This window comes from Canis aureus, chromosome 7 (assembly GCF_053574225.1).
Source record: "Canis aureus isolate CA01 chromosome 7, VMU_Caureus_v.1.0, whole genome shotgun sequence".
Lineage (NCBI taxonomy): Eukaryota > Metazoa > Chordata > Mammalia > Carnivora > Canidae > Canis > Canis aureus.
In genome coordinates, this window is record NC_135617.1 from 28,778,604 (window position 1) to 28,804,787 (window position 26,184).

General features: G+C 38.5%; 1 protein-coding gene and 1 long non-coding RNA gene across 4 annotated transcripts in view; one reads left to right on the forward strand and one right to left on the reverse strand.

Moving 5' to 3' along the window:
- The first annotated feature begins 685 nt into the window (after positions 1-685).
- The window catches only part of ME1 (malic enzyme 1), a 213,043-nt gene continuing 187,544 nt past the window's right edge, over positions 686-26,184 (forward strand). Inside the window, exon 1 of one of the 3 annotated variants that reach the window (XM_077903231.1) lies at positions 686-739. In XM_077903231.1, coding sequence (XP_077759357.1) covers positions 689-739 — 51 coding nt within the window. In that variant the 5' untranslated portion in view covers positions 686-688. Of the gene's footprint in view, positions 740-10,756; positions 10,912-11,072; positions 11,184-26,184 lie in introns of those variants that run through there. The other 2 variants (XM_077903230.1, XM_077903233.1) reach the window with 2 other exon arrangements.
- On the reverse strand, positions 6,350-11,352 carry LOC144317197 (uncharacterized). The gene is made up of 4 exons (XR_013383131.1): positions 10,903-11,352; positions 9,830-9,940; positions 9,423-9,507; positions 6,350-8,830 (listed from the first exon to the last, which is right to left on the reverse strand). It is a non-coding gene; the product is annotated as an uncharacterized LOC144317197 (long non-coding RNA).

Consider the following 26,184-nt stretch of genomic DNA (forward strand, 5'->3'; position numbering starts at 1 on the left):
GAGAGCAAAAAATACACAGAAGAATCTAGTGCATTAGTTAATACTCCAGGATTAGTATTAATACCTGTCAAGTCTCAATTCTGCCAAAACACCTATTTGCTGAAATTCTAAGTAAAAATCATTCTTAGGACACTTAATTTCTTCTAGTGATAATGAATGGATAGTGTTTTGTTTTTAAAAGTTCAAGCTAAGTATATAGTGTGCCTGATTTATCTTGTTTACTTTCACTTGAGAAATATTCACAGAGTGTTACTGATAGCGAAGATAAATCATCCGAGGAGACAAAGGGAGGTAGTAAGTAAGGGCACACAAGCTGGAAGTGGTGAAGCTGGAATAGAAGTCTATGAAATCTGGTTCCAGAGTCTCGATGACTATATTCCAAACTACCACTAATTTTTTTTAAAGGAAAGAGTGTGTCTGTGTGTGTGTGCGCGTGCATCCATGCACCTGTACACATGAGGAGTGGGAGGGGCAGAGGGAGAGAGAATCTCAAAGCAGGCTTCACACTCAGCACACAGCTGAAGTGGGGCTCGATCCCATGACCCTGAGATCATGACCTGAGCCATCCCCAAGAGCTGGATGCTCAACCGACTGAGTCAGGCACCCCCAAAATTACTACTTTTAATACCTCTTTGACAGGAACATTAGCTATTACTTGTATAATTGTGTGTTTTCCCTTTCACAGTCGATGAAATATTTCTGGAAATATCCACACTGGGGACAAATCTGCAATACACAGGTAACTGAAGCCTTATTGATGTTATCTGTAGCTTCAGTGGAAGAAATACTTCTATCATTCAGAAATATTCTCAAGTACTTAAATAAAAAGCATGTCAAGTATTATGAAAAATACAGTTGAAAAACATTAGAAATATTTAAAACTAGTGTTCATGTTACTGATTGCTGAAGTGAATGCTGATTTCTTTCACACTTCATATTTTATAATTATTAACTTCGTTACTTGTGTATTAGCTGTTTCTCTTCACAAGTCTATCTCTGTATACTAGTGCCTAGTCTGAGGCTTAGTATTTAGTAAGTGTTCAATAAACATTTTGAATAAACTAAGGTACAAATAACTATATGCGAGGGAATGGGGAATGGCCTCATAAGATGATATTCAATATTGGATCTTGAAGAAAAAGGACAAGATTTGATGAGTGTTAACTATGTGACAGGCATTTTTCTAAGTACTATACATTTATTGTATAATATATGATGTGATATATAGCTTGTTTGTTGTGTCAATTGAATATAATTTTCAGAGGCCACAGATTTTGTATTATTTATTACTGTTTTTCCAGGGCCTACACTGGAGCCTGGTATGGAGTAAATGATCAATAAATATTTTTTGAATAAATAAATACACAAATATTTTTATTTTATTTATTTTATTTTATTTTATTTCATTTTATGATTTTATTTATTTATTCATGAGAGACAGAGAGAGAGGCAGAGACACAAGCAGAAGGAGAAGCAGGCTCCGTGTAGGGAGCCTGACATGGGACTCAATCCTGGGTCTCCAGGATCATGCCCTGGGCTGAAGGCGGCACTAAACTGCTGAGCCACCTGGGCTGCCCTAAATACACAAAAAACATCTTGTTTAATGCTCATAGCAACTCCAAAAGGCAGATACTATTATTTCCATTTTTCAGATGGAAAAACTGAGGCCCTGAGAGAATAAGTTTCCCAGTCACAGAAGTAGGAAGTGGTAGCTCAAGATTCAAACAGTAGTCTGGGGCAGCCCCAGTGGCGCAGCTGTTTAGCGCCGCCTGTAGCCCAGGGTGTGATCCTGGAGACCCGGGATCGAGTCCCATGTCAGGCTTCCTGCATGGAGCCTGCTTCTCCCTCTGCCTGTGTCTTTGCCTCTCTCTCTCTCTTTGTCTCTATAAATAAGTAAATAAATCTTAAAAAAAACAAACAGTAGTCTGACTTCATGCTAATTTTGTATAAAATTGTGACTCCCCAAAGATATGTTGAATTCCTAACCCCTGGTACCTGTGGATGTCATACTCTCAAATGGCTGTGCTCTACTGCTTACCTAAAGTGAACAAGAAATAATTCCAAAAGAGAATTGGAATAATACATTTCAATTTTTGGCAGCAATGCTAGGAATATGTGCAAAATTTCTCAAGCAGTATGGCTATTTTGAAGAACAATACTTTTTTGAACACCTGAATCCCAGAAGTTTGTTTTAAATGTAATATTATTTTACGTTTTATTTTATTTTTTAAAAAATATTTTATTTATTTATTCATGACACACAGAAAGAGAGGCAGAGACAAAGGCAGAGGGAGAAGCAGGCTCCCTGCAGGGAGCCTGATGTGGGACTCGATCCCAGGACCCTGGGATCACGACCTGAGCAAAAGGCAGACACTCAACCACTGAAGCACCCAGGTGCCCCTATTTTACATTTTATTCTATGTATCATGTAATCAATTGGGACTTTGTGAGCTTTCAATAAAAGAGTTGGAGGAATGAACCAACTAGGTTGAAAAGAAGGAAAAGAATCAGGGCATTGTAAAGGAAATCTATATGCTACACAGCATTTATAGATATAAATAAGTATATAAGCAAAAGATTAATAAGGTAGTATAACTTGAGTGACTCTGAAAGTAAGAGTCACCACATATACATATGAATATGTATAATTGATCTTCTTCTATCACTTATAGCATTTATTGAAAAGCCAAAATGCACTGGATTAGATTAGTGCCCTCTAATTTGATAGCCACTGGCTACATGTAGCTATTAAGCACTTGAAATGTGGCCAGCACAAATAAGACCCTCAATTCATCATTCAAAAACATACGCTAATTTCTAGCAGTTACATGAAAAGATGCTCTTTATATCGATCATTAGGGAAACACAAATCAAAACCACAATGAGATATCACCAATGGCTATTATCAAAGAGACTAGAAATAACAAGTATTGGCAAGGATGTGGAGAAAAAGGAATTCTTGTGCACTGTTGGTGGGAATGCAAAGTATTGCAGCTCCCATGGAAAATAGTATGGCGTTCCTCAAAAAAAATTAAAAATAGAACCACCATTATCTAGCAATTCTACTTCTGGATATTTATTTAAAGAAAATGAAACACTAACTTGAAAAGAGATGTGTATCCCTATGTTCATTGCAGCATTATTTACAATAGCCAAGGTATGGAAACAACTTGTCTCCACTGATGGATGATAGAAAAAGAATGTGGTATGTGTATGTATATGTACGTATATGTATGTATATACACACAATGAAATATTATTCAGCCATAAAAAGATGAAATCTTGCCATTTGTGACAACATAGATGGCCCTCAAGGGCATTATGGTAAGTGAAATAAGTCAGACAGAGAAAGACAAATACCATATGATCTCTCTTATATGATGTAGAATCGATAAATAAATAAATAAATAAATAAATAAATAAATAAGTAAATAAATAAAACCAAGCTTACAGATATAGATTGGTAGTTGTCAGAGGTGGGGGAGTGTGCATATGTGTGGAAGAAATGAATGAACTATTTTTCTTTTTTTTAGTTTAAATAAATTGAATTTAAAAAAAGAAATCATGCCAACAAATGACAGAGTTGCTATACTAAAAAGTATTTGAAAACAATGCTACATATTTATTCATGACAATGATGGGAATTGGTTTTTATCTCGATTAATTGATTAAAAAACAGATTTAAGAAAGTAGTAAAATTTTAATTTAATTCAGTGATATTAAATGACAAAAATCATGGAACTGGATCTTTTTCATAATAGTTGTACTTTTAGGTTTTAAATAATACAATAGGACAGCCCGGTGGCTCAGTGGTTTAGCGCCACCTTCAACCCAGGGCGTGATCCTGGAGACCCGAGATTGAATCCCATGTCAGGCTCCCTGCATGGAGCCTGCTTCTCCCTCTGCCTTTGTCTTTGCCCGCCGCCCCCCTCCGTGTCTCTCATGAATAAATAAATAAAATCTTAAAAAAATAATAAAAATCTGTTGTCCAAATTGGGATGTGCTGTAAGTGTAAAATACACTAGATGTCAAAGACAGTACAAAAAATGTAAAAACATCTCACTAATAATTTTTATAATGATAACTGTTATTTTTGATATATTAGGTTAAATAAAATATATTATTAAAATATATTTCACCTGTTTATTTTGACTTTTTAAAAAAGATTTTATTTATTTTTTTGAGAGAGAGAGAGAGACTGTGTGCATGCACATGCGCACATCCGTTGGGGGCAGGGGCAGAAGGAGAGAGAGAAGCTGACTCCTCACTGAGCAGGGAACCTGACAGGGGGCTCAATCCTAGGACCCTGGGATCATAACCTGAGCTGAAGGCAAATGCTTAACTGAGTCACCCAGGTGCCCCTCTTTTTAAAAAACCTTTTAAAAAAAGGATTTATTTATTTTAGGGAGGTAGGGGCAGAGGGAGAGGGAGAGTCCCAAGCAGACTCTGTACTGAGCGTGGGGCCAGACACAGGGCTTGACCCCAAGATCCTGAAATCACGACCTGAGCCGAAACCAAGAGTCCAGGACTTAACCGACTGTGCCACCCAGGTGCCCCTGTTCTTTTTTACTTAAAGAAATGTGGCTCCCTGCAAAATTTTTAATATGTGGTTCACATTATGTTTCTCTGGATAGCATTGCTCTATACCAGTGGTCCTCAAATGTGGCAACTCGACTGTCAGCATCACCTGGGAGCTTATTAGAAAAGCAAATTACAGACCTCACCTCAGACTTACGGAATCAAAGATTTGGGGGTGGGGCCCGTTTTAACAAACCCTCCAAATGATTTTGATCTATGCAAAAGTTTGAGAACCATTATTTCAGACCAGTGGTTCTGAACTTTGGCTGCAAACTAGAATTATCTGGGGAGCTTAGGGCAAGAAGTCCTTGTGCTAAAGCTACAACCCAGACCAATTAAATCAACAACTCTTTGACCAGTCAGGAGTGTTCTTCAAAGCTCTGCAGGTAACTCTAAAGTGGGAGAAAGATTGAAAACCACTGGTGTAGATCCATGATATCTGAGCTTTCTAGAAGGGATGTAGCTCTCAGGAAACATTTTTCTTCCTGCTTTTCACAAGGCAGTAGTACCATCAATGTCTGTATGCCTTCTTGCCGTGGAGATACTGGGCATGGATGGGCAGGAGACTTTGCAGGTATCAAAGATTCATGTATCAAATCTGTTTACTCATGTGTGCCATTTATGCCTGTTACATTAACTGTGAACATGGCTATGCCTTCTTGGTTTAATATTATTGGACTTTCACCAGATTCATAGGAGAGTGAACCTGGAATTAGTAGAAAATGCAAAAGCTTTGAGAGAGGAGTGAAGAATGGCATTCTTTTTAATGCTATTATTTTGGGAGAATTTTCTCAGGACAGAGCACTACCTTTATGTAGTGCTGGCAGAAACCGGCAGTTATCACTGGACTCACCGACTTCCCCTGTGGGCCTCCATTCCATGGAATCCTATCAGCGGCTAACAGATATTTCTTAGTACCATGGATATTACCACCCTTTAGTTTCCATAATAGTTGGTTCTCTGTTGAAAGCTAAAATTATTGGTAAATCTAACCAATGTAACTTTAAAAACCTATGAAGGCATGATGCATAGTTTATGTCACCAGGAAATGATGGCTATCAAGCAGTTTTCATTGATACTTTGTCAACCTTAAAAACAAAATAGCCAGTTATTTAACCAGCAAAAAAAAAAAAAAAAAAAGAGAGAGAATTTATTTAGGAATAGCAGAGGAATCGCAGTTTGGGACTGCAAATTATGGCAAACCATTGGCAAGCCCTAAGATGGAAGGAAAAAGAATATCCTCATATAGAGGAAAGAAAGCAGTTGGAAGGGATTGCTTTGGAGAGTTTGAGGTTGTGAGGACTTCTCATTGGCTAAGTTCATGTGGTTTCTCACTGGCTGAGTTGTTGCCAAGCAAGGAGAATCTTCCTTCTTCAAGCTGAAGTACGCTAAGTAAGCTGCCAGGAAGCTCCCTTCATTGTCTCCAGCCTCCATTTCAACTTCATTTATTGTTTTTCACAGATCTAACTTCCAGTTGCTTGACATCACTAAGAGGTCTTGTGTAAAAGGCATACCTGCATCACTGTAGCAGAGTATAAACCTTTTCAGGTGCCCCATCTTGAAACTGCTAATGTTTGTAATGTTAAAACGTTTTGTAAATATAATCGATGATATAGACAAAATGTCTCCTGATGGGAAAATGTATCTTTTTAAGTTTCTATACAAGTACTGTATAACATGATCCAGAATAGGTGAAACAACTGGCTTCTTCTTCAAATGTACTTCAGCAAAATATTGCAACCAAATTATATCATAGGAAAATTAACATGCTTCATGAAAATTTGTTCAGGTTTAAGTGAGCAGTTAAGATATAAATGATTTATATATGCTGTGACTTAGTCTATGTTTTTTTTCCAAAATTAGTCACTATGGAGTGTCTGTTTTTATATTGTATGCATAATGATTTTTTTTTGGCTTTCATTAGGTTTATTTTGGTGTGTGATAGTGTTTTCTCAATGCAACTGTAAATACATACATACATACATAAATTGATGTGTAGATCCAAGATATTTACAAAATATTTTTCCAAATTACATTTAGTTATTATGCCTTTTTGTCTTTATTTTTCTTTCACAGTTTTATTTTTATTTTTTGTATATATTTTTTTTATTGAAGTTCAATTTGCCAACATACAACATAACACCCAGTGCCCATCCCGTCAAGTGCCCTCCTCAGTTGTATGCATAATGATTGTAATATATAGTAAGAATGAGGTGGTATTACATTATCCCAAACAGGAACAATGCTTTTAACTGTTAAAGAGTAATATTGCTTTCCTCAGGAAGGAAAAAAAAAAAAAAAAAAAAAACAACTCTATAGAGCTCCAGACATCCTGTAGAATCCCTTAGAGATTGGGGCTTCTGCACACACTTTTGGTTAAAGAAGAGAATAAGGGCACATCTTTTCAAAGCATTTTAATGAAATGACTCATGCACCCATTTCACCTATAACTGTAATTTAACTCAAATACCAATAACTTAGAGCTTGGCTCGTCAGGGATTCCTTAGAGCTACGAATAAAGCCTTGTGAAAGAAACCAGGATATGCCACCCCAAAATACATATTTTTGGGAAGAGGAATTCGGAAACAAATCTTACTGTTAATTTCTTCCCATATATTTACCTTTCCAGTTTGCCACCCTTGAAAACCTAAAACTAAAACTAAAAAAAAAAAAAAAAAAAAAAAAAAAGAAAACCTAAAACTGCTTTTCTTTGTGCTATCATTTTTCTACAAATGTATTGTTCTTTGCTGAAGATGCTATAAAGACCACAGTTTTAAATTGCTGCTTTGAGTTACTCTTTGTTTTCGAGTTCTTCGGTGTGATGTGCACTGCAAGTATTTATAAACTTTTTCTTTTGATAATGTCCTTTTGGTAATGAGTCCCACGGGAAAACCTACGATGGATAGATACGGAGTTTAGCCTCCCCCCAACACCAACACTCATTCTAGTTGTATCCTCACTGAAGAATGCAGACAAAAATTAACTCTTTTCTTGGTTGGCAATTAGACTGGAGCTGGCCATCGCAAGGATGCAGCTGCCTACATTAAATTCTGAACTTTTTGGGTCAGCTACCCTGGTGGACTTTCTTCTAATATACTGAACACTGGAATTCTCAGATTAAAACCCCAAAAGGTCCAAGGTCTTTCTTTTATGCAGAAAAGGATTCTGCACATCAAGAACAAGGCATGTTGAGGTTTTCAACTTAAAAATCACTTATTTTACATAGCGGTAACATGGTTTTTATATGAAGAAATAATCATTTACTTAATATCATATAGCTACATCCTTCTATCAGATTATCTTTTTTTTTCTCATGAAAGTAAAACATTTCCAATGGCACGTCTTGAAACTTTTAGTGTTTGTAGTGTTGAAATGTTTTGCAAGTATGCACCAATGACGGAGACTAACCCTTCCTTGTGGGGAAATTTAAGTTCGAAAGTAAAACACCTGAAATGCTATATGTGCTATATTTCCTGAATTTTCTGTACTTAATCTCGATGACATTAGACCAGAATACCGTAATCACATTTTAATGACTAGAGTTATTAGTGCGTTAGTTGGGCAAGAAAAGTTTCATTTTGACTGAGAGTATTCTCACCTGTATAATGGAAATTTACAGGATCTAGCCCTTTAATTTGTGAATCCTACTCATAACATTACCAATTATGTGCAGAGTGCATAACTGCAGTTTCTTAAAAGGAAAATTAAAACAAGTTTTTTCTCTTCTCCAAAATTTTTTGCTTTTTGGTTTTTACATTAAAACCCAACCTTGGGACGCCTGGGTGGCTCTGAGGTTTGGCATCTGCTTTCAGCCCAGGGCGTGATCCTGGAGACCTGGATCGAGTCCCACATTGGGCTCCCTGCATGGAGCCTGCTTCTCCCTCTGCCTGTGTTTCTGCCTCTGTGTGTCTCTCATGAATAAATAAATAAAATCTTAAAAAAAATAAAACCCAACCTTACAAACAAGTAAAAAAGATTGAAATCTGACGTTCTGGATAACATTTACATGGAAAAAGAGATTGTTCTCAGTACTCTTAGAACAACTGCACATGGATAGAGAAAGTCACTCCCTCAGGCCTCATATTGTTATATTGAAGATGATGGACTTTTTTTCATAAATTCACACCTCCCATATGTTTACTTCTCTTTACCTACACTGCCAGGATCTTGTAATCCCTTCATAGTGATGGCTCAGGGGACGAGCCCACATATTTCTTTTGGCTTCTCCCTCTATTTATGCCAGCTTTTGTATCTGTACACAATACATCACAGAAACAGGGATAAATCAGTAACATAGCTGAACTTCTCTAAGGGGGCATTATAATAAGGTTCTGTTGTACTAATATTTTTGTTTCTTCAGCATCTTAGGTTTGCTTCGTAGGCCTGTAATTAAACGGTTTCTGTTTCTGATAAAGCTCTCTAATTGTAACTTGCCTCAGTTAAACACTCCTGGGAGTGAGTTCTGTAAAAGCATACCTTCTCAGGTATCTAGGTAGGGTTAACTATTTATGGACTATGGCATTCACTGTGAAAAGTGCTACTTGAATGCAAGGGATGCTTTTAAACAACTCTGATGCCAATAAAATGTTCCGCATTAATAAAATGTTCTCCCTTGAAACAGATGATTCTAGATTATTCAAAGAATAGGCCCAAGAAGCTTCTGGACAGAAGTATGACCAAAAAAACAATTATTGTAACATCTTTCTGATCAAGCAATGTAAAACATTCGGTGTGTTGTCTAGTTTATGGATATATAAAATGAACCCATAATCAATCCCTAATACTGTCTTTTGTACCACTATGAGGTAGAAATGAATAGGGCAGAAACTACTGATCCCACTTACCTGGAAAAGAAACTGGGGCACAGAAAGCTTTAGTGGTTTTTTTGTGCGTCATACATTCCTTTTGACTGTGACTGCTCCTCCATTCCTTGAAAGTTCAGGTATAAATACCAATAACAGAATTACAGTGCTGGAAGATCCTGACCCTCTCCCTTTTACCAAAGAAGAAACCGAAGCCCCTTATAGATTGTTATCCATTAATACTCAGAGAAGTCCAGAAACATCTTGATTTCTGCAGTCTCACAAAATTATATACAATATAAATAAGACTGTTGAGTGGGCCCTGACACATCTGCAGTGCAACACAGCTAGACTTTTATTTTACTTATATTAAAATTTATTTAATTATAGTAAAATAAAATCCCCCCTGCTAATCTAGAGACTGCTACAGTGTCCGGGCCCCACACTACCTGTTCTCCTAGGGCAGCTCGGGCTTCTGCTTTCTGGGTCAAGGCGGGTTCTGTGCGGGACCCTGGGTGTGGCCAGCCTCGGAGGGAGGATAGAGAGCTTCGAAGCCCCTACTGGAAAGGGACAGAGAAAAAATGAGTGGGAAATATCAGAAAGGGAGACAGAACAGGAGAGACTCCTAACTCTGGGAAACGAACTAGGGGTGGTGGAAGGGGAGGAGGGCGGGGGATGGGGGTGACTGGGTGACGGGCACTGAGGGGGGCACTTGACGGGATGAGCACCGGGTGTTATTCTATATGTTGGCAAATTGAACACCAATAAAAAATAAATCTATAAAAGAAAAAGAAAAAAAAAAAAGGAAAGGGACAGAGGTCTGGAGTCCCGGGCATTGGAGGTCGGCTCTCAGCAGCCTCTGAGTCCCTTTCGCCAGTGCTCCCATCCCTCAGTGTGCAGCCTCTGTGTTCCCTGGGGCTCCCGCGAGGGGGAGGGGCGCGGCCCGGGGGTGACGGTACCCGCACGGCCCCCGGGGTGGGCGGGGGACCCCGAGCGCTGTCCGCGCGGGTGGGGGGGGCTCAAGCGCGTTCCCTGAGCGACAGGCACGCCCCACGCAGAGCCGGGCTGCACAGCCGGGATCAGAAGCCCGGGGGGAAGCGGGGCCCCGCGCGCGGGAGGGAGCGACTCCCGCGGCCGCCTCCCCTCAGGCCCCCGGCGGCGCCGCCAGCGCCTCGCTCTTCCTCCTCCTCCTCAGTCGCCGGCTCGGCCGATCTCCTGCCATGACTCAGCGATTCTCGCAGGCTGCCGGGCCGGGGACACCGGCTTCTCGCGGGCTCCTCCCGCCGCGTCCACCCCCTCTCGCCACCCACGCCCGCCCCCGCCCGCCGGCCCTTTCCCAGCGCGGCCGCCGCCGCCGCCGCCGCAGTCCGCGCGGGCGCCCCGGCAGCATCCGCCTCCTGCCCCGCGCGCCGCCCGCTCCGGCCCGACCCCGCAGCCCACCCGCGCGCCCGCCATGGAGCCCGCAGCCCCCCGCCGCCGCCACACCCGCCAGCGCGGCTACGCCGTGACGCGCGACCCCCACCTCAACAAGGTGAGTCCGCCGGCCCACCTGGGCGGACGCAGGCCCTGCGGGGGGGCCCGGGCTCGGCCTCGCCCCTCTGCGGGCCCTCCCGGGGCGCCGCGCGGGGGGCTCGGGGCCGCGCCGTGGGATGGGCGCCCGGTGCCGCTGCGCCTCGGCATCCCGCTTTGGAAAGAGGATGCAACTTGTTTACAGTACTTTCTGGCTTCCCTCCTCCACAGTCTAGCCGAAGAGAGTAGTATCGGGCTCCGTGAGGGAACCGAACGTTTCTGTGAGGATTGCAGGTGGGCGGCCGCTCGCCGGCTCCCCTCAGTGCGGCGAGTCCCGGAGCTGCTCCCGAGGGAGGGGGCCCCGCTGGTCCGTCCTGGACGCAGAGGAGTTCTGAGAGCCGCGGGTCTCATTAACAAGCTCGGAGGCGAGGCCTCTTCGTTTCTGGAGCGACACAATTAAGAGGCTGGGAATGCGTGGGGGGGGGGGGGGGTGGCTTCTGCCTCAGACACTTTGCAGGGCCTGGTACGAAATCCTTGTCGTAGACCTGGGACGGTGGATAAAGCCATTCCTGTTTTTTTTTTTTTTTTTTTTTTAAATCTGGCCTTCTGGAAATTAAAACTTTTTTTTTTTTTTTTTAAGATCTCTTATTAAAACAGAATTCAGTGTAGTTTAGAGATTCTTTTTCAGATCCTGGTACCATTTCATTTTTCTTCACTGGTAATGGAGTGTAAACACTTAATATTTTTTCAAATGAAAACTACCTAATTTATGATTTTGCTTATCTAGATGTGAAACATTCACACTTAACTCTGTAGCCGGGCTTGTCTCTAGATGGCTTTTTGTGTAAATGTGCTTTTGGCATATCCTTCTTATTTAGGAGATGAGGAATGCCATCCGGCAGCACAGAGATCTGTTTAGTCATTTGGCTCGTTTCTTGAGTACCTGCTTTTTCATTAGCAACTGGACCTCAGCTCTTACCTTCTGGCCAGGTTTTTGGTGATTTGTTGATCATTATTAATGGCTTGAAGACTTGTGCTTTCTTTTATTTAGTAAATTGTAGCTAGTGTGAGTTCTTTTTGATTTTTGTGGTGACAGGTAAGTTTTACAAATACATAGTTATTTAGTATTTGTGGTCATAAAGCATTAATGGAATTTTAAATAGTTCCTACTTATTTTATTTCTTCAAAATGAATTTAATTGCTAGTTTGCTTTTTCCCTTTTTATTCTTCTTCCTTTTTTTTTTTTTTTTTTTTTTTAAGATTTTATTTATTTATTGAGAGAGAGGCAGAGGGAGAAGCAGGCTCTATGCCTGGAGCCTGAGGCGGGATTCGATCCCAGGTCTCCAGGATCATGCCTGGGGGTAAAGGCGGCACTAAACCGCTGAGCCACCCAGGCTGCCCTCCTTTTTATTATTCTGCAGGTTGGGGATTATTTTCAGTAGAACAGAGGTAATATCTGATGTGACAGAACAATTTGTGACTTTCATGTGTGTCTACTATCTGTAATTTATGACCAGGTAATGGGTTGTCACTTAAGAAAGACCACTGAGTGGTATAACCTGTTTGAATTTCCTGAGGTCATGGACAAGAATGAGTGTTTGAAGTGGGTAGGTGGAACAGGCAGTCACTGAGCAAGGGTAATTATGCCTTTACTGTTTGCATCAAGAATATATGTTCTTGAATTCTTTTTGGCTCCTGTTTACCAATAAGGATTAATGTCTACTTAGCAATAATATCAAGGAGACCTTCCACCAACTTGAAAGGTGCAATATGATGTGTTAAGAGCACATTTTTGAATTAATAATTGAACTTTATTGTCTGCATAATATCAAATTGGATTTAAAATCTGGTTCACCAACTCTGGGGTGAGCCGTGTGGTGCCTCTTGGAAGTAACAGAATGGCCTTGCATGGATCATTGAAACCATGGTTATGAGACATTCTTGATCTGCCCTGCACTGAAGATCTCTGGGCTTTAAAGTTTTTTGGTAGCCCAAGAATCTTTATTGATTTTTATGATAACTTTGGCTAGTAGATCATACCATCTAAAACCCCATCCTGTTGTCTGGCTACAGGAAGCCTTCTTCAGTCAAACACAAACCTTCATCACCTCACGTTTTGGGTAACTACGACAGTTTTGCTGGTTTTATTTTCAGTATTATAGCCTGTCTGCATGTAGATGTGAGAGACATACCTTTATCAGTTAGTGTTTTCTTCATGTTACTTTTCTGTCATTCAAGTATTTATAAGTTTCTATTATGTTGAATATAGTATCAGTCTTGTCAGGTTTACTGTCTTGTCCAAATTGATCTTATTAGTCCCCCAGTTTAGTCTTCTACTTGAAATACATTTGTAGAATCTCTTAATACGTTCTTTTTTGTCTAGGTGTAATTTTCTACAATTAAAATGGCATTAATTGATTTAATAATGATCTCTAGGGAAGACTTTCCTAATTATCTCAGTCCTATTATTACTTACGATCTCTTGTTTTTATGTATTCAGTTGTATCATATCATTTTATACTTACTGCATTTTTATCTTATTTTAATTGTCCTAGATCAGGAATCCTACTTAGTTACAGAATTTTGCTCATTGGGCTTTAAATAAATGTCGATTTAATGAATGAATGAGCCATGTTTTTATTTCTTTTGTATTTTAAACAGTAGTCAGCTTTTAAAGTAAGAAGCTTTTAGAGTGGTAGTTTGAGCATTGTTTTAAGACATATATCCTGTTTGATGTAATTTCTTGGAAGTAAATAGCTTTGAAGTCTAAAGCTCAGTTTACTCTCTATACATTCATTATACAATGGATAATGGATATAGGAGAATAGTTGGAGTTTGGTTTAAACCTGGCCATCCAGGAAGTTTTAATTACTTGCAAGATAACCTTAAGGAGGTGATTAGCCTTGATAGAATCAGGGTTAATAGATGTGTTCCAGATTAAAAAACCTAAAAATTGTAAAAACCTAAGACAAATAAGATCTTTCTTCATTAGTAATATGATTCTTACTATTTGCTTATACTCAAATTACATAATTCCAGGTAGGATTTCATCATGCTATTTGGGAAAGTACTTCACTCTTATGAGGTTTAGTATCTTTCTGTACATAGTCCAAACTATTTTTTGAGGTACTTCTCTTTGTGTTATATGTGCTTATCCTAGTTTAATGTTTATGATTTTCAAGGATACCTTCTGATTTAGATGAGTTATATTTATTTTTTCTCAGGAATTTTCATGACTAACTTTCATAAATCACTCTTCAAAATTAAAATTCTATATAACATAAAAGATAACTTATTTTTTATTTCTAAATTTATTAGTTTGCTTTATTTCTGTAGCAGTGGTAGAAAATAGTAGTCAATAGTTCTATCATAATTGTGCGTACATGGCTTCCAATGTCTTTAAGATTAAATGATAGCGTGATCTATAAGTAAATCTACAAAAGATACCACTCTTTAATATTTTAGGTATTTTAATCCAGCTTAAATTAGTGACTTGTCAAAGTCCATTTTGGTCAGCATTATGAACTTTTAAATCTGAAAAATTAATCTCCGGGCAAGTGCATTTGTAGATGTTTGTGTTTCGGCATGTTGGATGTATTGTAGGAAAAAGAAATAAATCTCATGACTATGAAGGAAAGATACCTTAAATCTCTTCTTTTTTTTTTTTTTTTTATTTATGATAGTCACAGAGAGAGAGAGAGAGAGAGAGAGGGGCAGAGACACAGGCAGAGGGAGACGCAGTCTCCATGCACCGGGAGCCCGACGTGGGATTCGATCCCGGGTCTCCAGGATCGCGCCCTGGGCCAAAGGCAGGCTCCAAACCGCTGCGCCACCCAGGGATCCTTCTTCTTTTTTTTTAGTGTAAACTATTCTAGAGTTAATTATCCAGGAGTTTTATCTACCACAATTCTCTGGCATTACCTCAGCAATATGAGAAACTGATGTATTATTTAATGTGGAATCCCACTGATAGGAATTCCCTGTGATGTGGATGTAGGGCTATATACCTCCATACTTGTCTGTAACCTTGCTGTACTTCAAACAACACTGGTAGTATAGGGTAGCACAAAATCAAAATAATGTGCTCAAGTGAAGTACAGAGATGAGTTTGATTGAGAACTTTCGAAACTGGTGATATGGAGTATAGGAAATACTGAAGAAAGTTTGAGAGTTTTCATTTTTGTGTTCTAATTTCCGTCTGAGCTTTGGGCAAGTAAGAGAAATGCAATATAATGCAAAGTATAGACATTGTATTTAGAAGAAAGTGTAAGCCCCAGTTCTTCCATTCAGCAGTTGTGAGAATTTGAGTGAACTTTTTTTTTTAATATTTTTATTTATTTATTCACGAGACACACACAGAGAGAGGCAGAGACATGGGTAGATGGAAAAGCAGGCCACATGCAGGGAGCACAATGTGGGAATCAATCCCAGTAGTCTGGCCCAGTAGCCCTGGGCCAAAGGCAGACGCTCACCCGCAGAGCCACCTAGGCATCCCTGAGTGAACTTTTCTTTTCCTTTTTTTAAAGATTTTATTATTTATTTATTTATTTAATTATTTATTATTTATTTATTTATAGACACACATACACACACACACACAGAGAGAGAGAGAGGCAGAGACACAGGCAGAGGGAGAAGCAGGCTCCACGCAGGGAGCCCAACGCGGACTCGATTCCGGGTCTCCAGGATCACGCCCTGAGTTGCAGGTGGCGCTAAACTGCTGCGCCACTGGGGCTGCCCCGAGTGAACTTTTCTTAACTAGCTTCAGTTACTGCCCTTACAAAATAAAGTGATAATTGCATTCATTTGTTATTTTTTATTTAGAAAATATTTGTTCAGAATCCACTCTATATTAGATAATATTCGGGTTCAGGGAATAAAGCAATGAATCAGATTTTTGTTGTGAGCACACTTACATTTCTGTTGTAATATGATTTCTACCTTGCCTCTTCACTTAGATATTGAAAAGATTGAGATAGTAAATATTGTTTCTAAATTATGTATACTAAAACAAGGTTTTTTAGTAGTCTAATTTTTAATATAGCACTTTTGTGTAGAAAGCCTTAGGTCATAGCTTGTCAGTTATAAAGAACTTATTTTTTAGTGTACTAGCCCCCTTCTCTTGAATTTTGGATGACATGATTGTGTTCCCTTTTTATTTTATAGTAAAAAGCAAAATACGTCTTCTCTCTGGAAGAGAAAGATTTGTATTTTACCCTCAGATTCATATAACTGAGCTTGACTGACATCACATGACTTTTGCAATCTTGCATACACTTCAACAGAATGCCACCCGTAGGTTTTAAAGAATATACTTGTGAAGAAGTGAAAAAGGAAAGTGTTCTACTTCTCGATACTCTGTTCAAAATGTGTTTAGGCTTGGGGGAATGAAAGAAACTAGGCTTGTTAGAGAAAGGTAGAAATATGCTTTGGTAGTTAAAATTATTGGGAGAAGAGGGAGTGAATTGCAGAGCCAGGAAATTTAAAAGTTCCAGTGGTGTGAAACCAGCCTTTACTTGATTCTGTTTGACTTTGGAAAAAATCAGTTACTCTGACAAAAAAAATATTTGGACTGTTTTCCAATGGTTTTCAAAATTGACATTACCAAATACTGTGGAGATCCAAGATTGCCCCGACTTGGCTTATTTGTTACCTCATTATTTTATGTTATTGAACCAACTCAACCAACTTTGATAGTATATAGATGAAGAATAAATCATAAGATATTTTTCAATAAAGTGGAACAAATTTGGCAATGTTTCAAACCTAAATGATTAGGAAATTTCCATAGACATGGACATGGACATGCTAAATGTAAAATATGGATATTTGTATTCTTAAAATGATATTTAAAATATTTTATGGCTTATATGTTAATTTTTACCTGTTTTTAGCTTACTGTATATAAAGTAGTACATTTTATTTTTTTATTATTTTTAAAATTATTTATTGAGAGAGAGTGTGTGTGCACACACAGCTAGAGGGAGGGGCAAAGGGAGAGGAAGAAGCAGACTCTGCTCAGCAGTGAGCTAGATATGGGGTTTGATCCCAGGACTCCAGGATCATGACCTGAGCCACCCAGGCACCACTAAAGTAGTACATTTTAAACAAAGGATTATTGTTGCTGTAAGTGAATTTAGAGAATTTTAAACATCAATATTTTCCCTCAGTCCTTAAAAATACATCTAGGTTAGCCATTGATTAAACTGTTAGATATTTAAGGACTTTGAGTTTTAAGAGAGGAAGAAGCAGTATGGCTTTACGTTTTTATAGTTTAATCTGGTAGTTTGGGAAATCAATATAATAATAATAGTCTCTAGAAACATGGAAATATAACTGTTAGAGCTCTGTACTAATAAGTCATACACTTAAAACACTAGGATTATTTTTTTAATCAGGTAATACTGAGTAAGACTATTAGCAAAAGTACCTACATGTTCATACAAATTTTCATAATTGCATTATGAGTACCCCTGGGGTAGTTAAATTCTAAACTGTCTCACTGGGATCCCTGGGTGGCGCAGCGGTTTGGCGCCTGCCTTTGGCCTGGGGCACGATCCTGGAGACCCAGGATCGAGTCCCACGTCGGGCTCCCTGCGTGGAGCCTGCTTCTCTCTCTGCCTCTCTGTCTCTCTCTGTGTAACTGTCATGAATAAATGAATAAAAAAAAAAAATCTTTAAAAAAAAAAAATAAACTGTCTCACTGAAGACCTGGAAGTCTGGAGACTGAAGGAGTCCTAAGACTCCATTATAAAATTAGGTCTAGGCCCCTTAGGTTTAGAATATATGTAATACATTTGGATTATCTATTCAGAGTCCTCTAATAAGATATTTTAAAACTTTTTTTTATTGTGACACAGTGCATGCATACATAATATATGTATAAACATAATGTTATGGCTGAATTTTGTCCTCCCAAGAGTCATGTATTGAAGTACTTATCCCTAGTATCTCAGAATGTAACCATATTTGGAGCTAAGATCTTTATTTATTTTTTAAAGATTTTATATATTTATTTGACACACAGCGGGAGAGGGAGCACAAGCAGAGCGAGGGGTAGGGGGAGAGAAAGAAGCAGGCTCTCCTCTGAGCAGGGAGCCTGACAAAGGATCCTGAGATCATGACCTGAGCTGCAGGCAGACACTTAACTGACTGAGCCATCCAGGTGTCCCGGAGCTAAGATCTTACAGAAGTAATAAGTTAAAATCAGGTCTTGAGGATGGACCTTAATTCAATATGGCTGATGTCCTTATAAAGAAAAAAGAAAGGGAACACAAAGAGAAGTAAATGAGAAAAGCCTCAGGCTGTAAGGATCCTTACCAACATCTTGATTCTTGGACTCTAGAACTGTGAGAAAGTAAATTTCTGTTGTTTTAGTCACTCAGTCTCTTAGTTTATTATGGCAGCTTTAGCAAACTAATATACATATAATTGAAACAAAATTTCATAATATAATACTTCACTGTGTTTAGTGCACTCCAGCAGTTACCTGTTACATTTCAATTTTTAAAACATGTGAGGGGCACCTCGGTGGTTCAGTTGGTTGAGCATCCAGCTCTTGGTTTCAGCTCAGATCATGGTCTTATAGGTCATGAGATTGAACCCTATATGAGACTCTGTGCTCAATGGGGAATCTGCTTGAGGTTTTCTCCCTCTGCCCTTTATCCCATTTGTGCACACTCTCTCTCAAATAAAATCTTAAAAATGAATCAGTCCATAGTTCAAAAAAAAAAAAAAAAACAATGCCCTTTAACTTCTTTAAGTAGTGCATTCACATACCTGGAAAGTTATTGGAGAGTAACTTTCTTTTCTGGCTTAGTGGTACACTAGTGAGCTTCTGGTTTGCCTTGACAGTACTGGCCGAGCTTCCTGTTTTTCTGTCTACATGTCCAAATTGAGGTATCTTTTAAACCAATAATCTTGAAATGATGAGACCATTATTGTTAATAATAGTGGCAGATCTTGGTTAGTTAGCAAAACAGTAAGTCCTTACTTGGTTGCTCAGAGCCAGGAAGAAACTAAAACTTGCTTAATGAGCATTTTTGTAAGCATTTTAAGTTTTTACTTATTCAAAACTTTATACTTAATTTTTATATATGGTAACTATAACATATTGGTTACAGAGTTGAGATCAAACATATTGGTCATACTGTTGTGGGGTTGTTAAACCCAACAGTCAAGAAACAATTCTTGAGATGTTTTATGGTGCTATTTGTTAAGTTTATTTAAGCCACATGGGGACAGGATCCATGGGCAGAGAGAACTGCACTTCTGTTGTATAAAGTTGGTGATTATATGTAATTATATTATTATACTCAAGGGATAGGGGATGTACAGGAAGTAATCAACCATAAATGTCTTCTTTGAATTTCTACTCAAAACTACTTTCACAAGATTTCTCTGATGTTTATCATTCAGTTTGATATTAGCTATCAGTGAAATATCCAGGCAATCGTGGGATCCTTTAAGACTTAGCAACCAGGGGTGCCTGGGTGGCTCAGTCAGTTATGCGTCCAACTCTTGATTTTGGCTCAGGTAATGATCTTGGGCTTGTGAGATCGAGCCCCATATCAGATCAGGCTCCATGCTTGGGGGGAATCTGCTTGAGATCTCCCTCTCTGTCTCCCTCTGCCCTTCCCCACTGTGAGTGTGTTCTCCCTTGCTCTTAAACACAGAAATACATACATACATATTTCAATGTTTTAAAAAATGTAGCCACCAGCATTATATTTGATACTTATTGGAACTTTGGGTGTTATAGATCAGCCTTTTGGGCTAAAGGCAAACATTTTTCGCTACTATCATTCATGAATATCAGTAAATACAAATGAGAATAACTCACCTATTTAATAAAAATACTTTCAGATCGTGCCACAAAGCATATGCAAACAATGTTATAGATAAGCGATACATTCAAAACAAAATGCTATAAAAAGACTAAAAATAAAGACCTGGGAAAATGCAAACAGCAGGAAATCAGGGTTATACCTGACATCAGACAATGTAGAATCCATATCAAAAAGCATTGAGACAAAATATTCTGTAATTCTGAAAAGTGCAATTTGGAATGAAGTTAAAAAAGTGATTAGTATCTATGCACCAAATAACACAGTTAGCTACCTTCATTAAAAAAAGACCCTCCTACAGGACATTCCAAGAGAAATAAACATTAATACTAGCAGACTTTAACATCATGTTTTCAGTGCAGGACTGAATGTCTCTCTTTATAGTCCTTTTTTGGTACTTGTTCGCTCTAAGAATTATGTTATACATAAGTTTTCAGTCTACTTAAGACCATTTTACCAGTTCAGTTGGAATATAGAAGCCTTATCACATCTTATTACTTTCCTCTGATTATGTTATAGTTGTTATATTACATCTGCTTACATTTCCATACATTACATAAAATTTTTTTAAATTGAGATATAATTGACAGAAATTAGCTTCAGATATACAACATGAGTGGATGTTTGTATATATTGGCTAATGATCACCACAATAAGTCTAGCAAACATTTGTCCCCATACATAGTCATGAAAATTTTTTTTCTTTTCTTTTCTTTTTTTTTAAATGGTGTTCTTTTTTAAAAAAATTTTTAAAAAGATTTATTTATTTATTTATTTATTTATTTATTTATTTATTTATTTATGAGAAACACACAGAGAGAGAGAGATAGGCAGAGACACAGGCAGAGGGAGAAGCAGGCTCCATGCAAGGAGCCCGACGTGGGACTCGATCCCGGGCCTCCAGGATCACATCCTGGACTGCAGGCGGCTCTAAACCGCTGCACCACCAGGGCTGCCCTGAGAATTTTTTTTCTTGTAATAAGAACTTTTAAGACTTACTCCCTTAGCAACTTTGAAATATGCAATACAGTATTATTAACTATAGTCACCATGCTGCACATTCATCCCCATCTCTATTTTATGACTGGAAGTTTGTACTTTTTGAATATTTTCACCCATTTCCTCTACTTCCGTACTTCCCACTTCTGCCAACCAGCACTCTTGTCTCTGTATCTATGAGCTTTTAAAAAATTTATTTTTAAAAAATTAGTGAGTGTGAGATCACGTATAGTATTTATTTATTCTGACACTGTTTCACTTAGCATAATGCATTCAAGATCCATCCATGTTGTTGAAAATGGTGAGATTTCCTTCTTTTTTTTATTATGGCTGAATAAGATTGCATATATATGGGCCACATTTTCTTTTCTTTTCTTTTTTTTTTTTTTGGGCCACATTTTCTTTATCTATTCATCCATTGATGGACATTCAGGTTGTTTCCATATCTTGGCAGTTGGAAATGATGCTGCAATGAATATGTGGTTGCATATATACTTTCCATGTAGTATTTTTGTTTTCTTTAGAGAAAAACTCAGAAGTAGAATTGATAGATCATATGGCAGTTCTAATTTTAATTTTTTGAGGAAACTCCATACTGTTTCCATAGTGGATATACCTTTTTCCATTCCTACAAACACTTATTATTTCCTATCTTTTTGATAATAGCCATTCTAACAGGTATGAAGTGATTTCTTGTGGTTTTGTATACATTTTCCTAATGACTACTGATACTGAGCTTCTTTTCATGTGTCTGTTGTCTGTTTATCTTTGGAAAAATGTCTATTCAGATCCTCTGCCCATTTTTAAATTGGATGGTTTGTAATGCTATTGAGTTGTTATGAAAAAATTTTTTTGATGTAATAATTTAATGTAATGTTTATTATTTTTTATTTTAACTGTCATACATATTTTAAAGAATTTAAGGGGAAAGGGTAGTTTGTTACAGTTACAGACTGTAATTGTACAGTTACCAGACTGTATTTGCAATTTCAGATTTTTGTCAGATATCATTTGCTTTCCATCTAAAGAACTGCCTTTAGTGGGATACATAGGTGGTTCAGTCAGTTGAGTGTCTGACTTTTGGTTTTAGCTCAGGTCATGATCTCAGGGTCTTGAGATTGAGCCATGCGTTGGGCTCCATGCTCAGCATGGAGTCTGGTTGAGGTTCTTTCTCCCTCCCTCTGCTTCTCCCCCTGCTCACATACATGCTCTCTCTCAAAAAAATACATTTAAAAAGTCTTAAAAAAAAAAGAATTGCCTTTAACATTTATTTTATTTTATTTATTTTTTTATAAATTTATTTTTTATTGGTGTTCAATTTTCCAACATATAGAATAACACGCAGTGCTCATCCCATCAAGTGCCTCCCTCAGTGCCCATCACCCAGTCACCCCCACACCCCCGCCCACCTCCCCTTCCACCACCCCTAGTTCGTTTCCCAGAGTTAGGAGTCCCTCATGTTCTGTCTCCCTCTCTGACATTTCCCACTCATTTCATTCAGTTGGGGAATATAAAAAATAGTGAAAGGGAATAAAGGAGAAAGGAGAACAAATATTTTATTTTTTTTTAAAGATTTTATTTATTTATTCATGAGAGACACAGAGAGGGGCAGAGACACAGGCAGAGGGAGAAGCAGGCTCCTTGCAGGGAGCCCGATGCGGGGACTCGATCCCCGGACCCCAGGTTCACGCCCTGGGGTGGAAGGCAGGCGCTCAACCGCTGAGCCACCCAGGCGTCCCTAGGATTTCTTTTAGATCAGGTTTGCTGGAGACCGGTTGTCTTAGTTTTCCTTCATCTGAGAATGTCTATTTCACTTTCATTTCTGAAAGGTATTTTCACTAGTCTTAGAATTTTGGGTTGACAATTGTTTACCTTCACATTTTAAAAATGCCATTCCTCAAGTGCCTGGGTAGCTCAGTTAGATGAGCATGGATCCTGGAATCAAGCTGGCATCAAGCTCGCTGCTCAGTTGGGAGTCTGTTTTTCTCTCTCCCTCTGACCCCTCCTCACTACTCATGCTCTTGCTTGCACTCTCTCTCAAATGAATAAATAAAAAACCTTTTTAAAAGATTTTATTTATTTATTCATGAGAGGCACAGAGAGAGGCAGAGACACAGGCAGAGGGAGAAGCAGGCTCCCTGATGTGGGACTTGATCCCGGGACTCCAGGATCATGCCCTGAGCCAATGGCAGGCACTAAACTGCTGAGCCACTCAGGGATCCCCTAAATAAAAAAAAATCTCTAAAAAAAATGTCATTGCTCTTCCTTCCAGGCTCCCTTGTTTCTGATGAAAAATCTATAGTCAATCGAATTGTTGTATGCATGCAATGGGTTGTTTTTTTCTGGCTCCTTTTCTTTGTTTCTAGTTTTCAGCATTTCGAAATAATTTTCTGGAGTTAGGTTAGGTGTTTTTTGTTTTTGTTTTTGTGTTTTTTTTTTTTTTTTTTGGTTATCTTCTTGGGGCTGACTGACATTCTTGAATTTGTAAGTTTACATCTTGTACCAAGATTGATGTGTTTAGCCATTATTTCTCCAAATATTTTTTCTTTCTTCTCTCCTTTTGGCATGCTGTTGATACAAATGTTAGGGTTTTTGATACTGTCCCACAGGTCCCTGAGGCTCTGTTTTTTGTTTTTTTTTTTTCCCATTTTTTTCTTTGTTTTTCAGATTGGTTGATCCATCTGTAAGTTCACTGACTTTTTTGCTCTTTTATCTCCATTCTATTCTTGAGCCTATCCTATGAATTTATTATTTTAGTTATTGTATTTTTCAGTTCTGAAATTTTCATTTGGTTCTTTACAGTTTTAATTTCTTGGATAAAACTTTATATTTTCCCATCATGTCAAAAGACTTGCCCTTACAATTTGGGGTATGGTTACAATAATTGTTTTTAACTTTTTATCTGATAACTCTATTCTCCATATCATCATTGATTATCTTTTCCTTTGAAAGTTAACATTTTCCTGGTACTTCATATGCTGAGTAATTTTTGCATGTATCCTGGACATTTACATATTATGGGATTCCAGGTTTTTGTTAAATCCTAAAGGGAATACTATTCTTTTTACTTTTTTAAAAAATTTTTAAAAAAATTTATTTATGATAGTCACACAGATAGAGAGAGAGAGAGAAAGAGAGAGGCAGAGGGAGAAGCAGGCTCCATACATCGGGAGCCCGACGTGGGATTCGATCCCGGGTCTCCAGGAACGCGCCCTGGGCCAAAGGCAGGCGCTAAACCGCTGCGCCACCCAGGGATCCCCTTCTTTTTACTTTTTAATTTTCAAACTTGTTCGGTCAATTCACAAGTTGAACCCACCTTCTGTAGTTTGTGGTTCCAGTATTCCTTTCTCAAAGCCCTTTGTAGTGCTGTTTGGATCTGTTTCTTCCTGTGTACTGCCCAGTGGCTAGTGTAGGATCTGTGCAGTGTTTTACACCATAGTTGAGTTCTCAAATCCTTTGTTAAGACTATTTAAGGTCAGGTCTATACATGCATAGCTCAGAGGTGAGTCCAGGAGTTTGTATACAACTTTATGGAATTGCTCTCTTGAGTTCTCTTCTTTCTGTAATCTTGCTGATACTTTGTCTCCTTGATGTCCCCCTTTCCCAGCTCACTAGCCAGAAAATTGGGCCCTTTAGTTTCCTTGCTCTGCATATACTTCCTCTATCTGAATTTGTACTTAGGGCCAAGTGATTGGAAGACAGAGAAAAATGCAACAGACATTTGATCCATGATTTTGGGATCATTGCTCCACTGGTTAAAGAGAATGCTTTTCCTTTCTTACAATTTTAGATGTCTGTGGTGGTCATGCTCCTGTCACCCGCTCTGGGATACTGGGTCGGTGTGTGTGGGGGGGGGCACTGAGGCTGGAGAGAATGGAAAATAATAGTGGATTTCCCTCTTCTGTGATGTTTACCTTTCCTGATTCTTGGACCAGAAAAAGAAAGCTTCTCTTGGCACTTTTTTTTGTCTGTATTCAGTTGCCCTTCTGGCTTTTGGGCTGCTTTTAATTTTAATTTTATTTTTTTTATTTTCTTTTTAAAGATTTATTTATTCATGAGAGACATACACAGAGGGAGAAGCAGGCTCCTTGCAGGGAGCCCGATATGGGACTTGATTCCAGATCCTAGGATCATGACCTGAGCTGAAGGCAGACGCCCAACCGCTGAGCTGCCCAGGAGTCCTGAGGCTGCTTTTTAAGTGAAGGCCAGTTGATTAGAGGAGGAAAGAGCCAGGCTACACTGAAAGGAACTCCAGGAAATTCACTTGTTGGTTTGGTAGTACCTTGGATTCTAGTCGTCTTCTCTGTTCTTCTGCTATTTACTTTTTAGAGTCTTCCAATAGCTGCCCAGTGCATTCTGTACAAAATTTATAGTTGGATTAATTGGAGAGACAAGATAAAGTATGCTTACACCATCTTGCACAGAACCAGAACCCTCAGATTTATTATTTTTAGAATGTGAACTTGTGAAACTCAGTCTAACTTGGTTTTAAGTTTTAGGGGGGAAAATTAGGGAATCTCCTCTCAAAGATATATTCCCAATCCTCCCCTCCCCATTTACTGGGCACATATTTGGCATAGTAATGTTAGGAAAGGTTATTCTGTGGGAAATAGTTTATGTAAAAATAACATAATTTATAAAATTTCTATATTTTGAGGATTTAGAAAAATGCTTGGCCTTTTTTTTAAAAAAATAAAAAAACATGTATTTATTTATTTTAGAACAGGTAAAGGGGCAGAGGGAAAGAGAGAGTCCTCAAGTAGACTGCTGAGAAAGGAGCTGGACCTGGGGCTAGATCTCATGACCTGAGCCAAAATCAAGAATCAGGTGCTTAATTGACTGAGCCACCCAGGTGCCCCGCTTGGCCTTTTTTTTTTTTTTTTTTTTTTTTTTTGCCGCTTGGCCTTTTTGATACTGTATGTTTCACTTCTGTTTCTCTTCATGCATGGGGGAGAAAGTGCTACAGAAATTTCAAGGTTCAAAATTCTTCTGGGAAGGTGGGTAGGGTTGTTCTACTGGTGTATATCATAGTTTTATCTTTTAATGTAGTGGCTCATGGGACCTGGAATATAGTTAGTATTCTGTAAAAGTCTTTGAGTGGATAAATGAGGGATAATTATTGAAGTAACTTTTTGTAGCTCTATTTTGCCTTTCAGATATGTCTATAAGCCTCTCCGCAGGTCACAGTCTGTATTGTGGGGTGAATATGCTACTGATCCTTTAGTGGCTATAGGGACGACTAGTGTATCATTTAGGATTGGGTTTTGATGTATATAATAATAACAACAATAAAAACAAATAATAGTGACTTGGTTAAGAAATAACTTATTTTTCTCTGGCACATGAAGGAAATCAGAGTCAGTCTAGCTGTGTTTGGTGGGTCTCAGAATCATCAGGAACATTGCTGCTCTTCCATTTTCAATAACACTTTATGGTCCTGACTGATAATT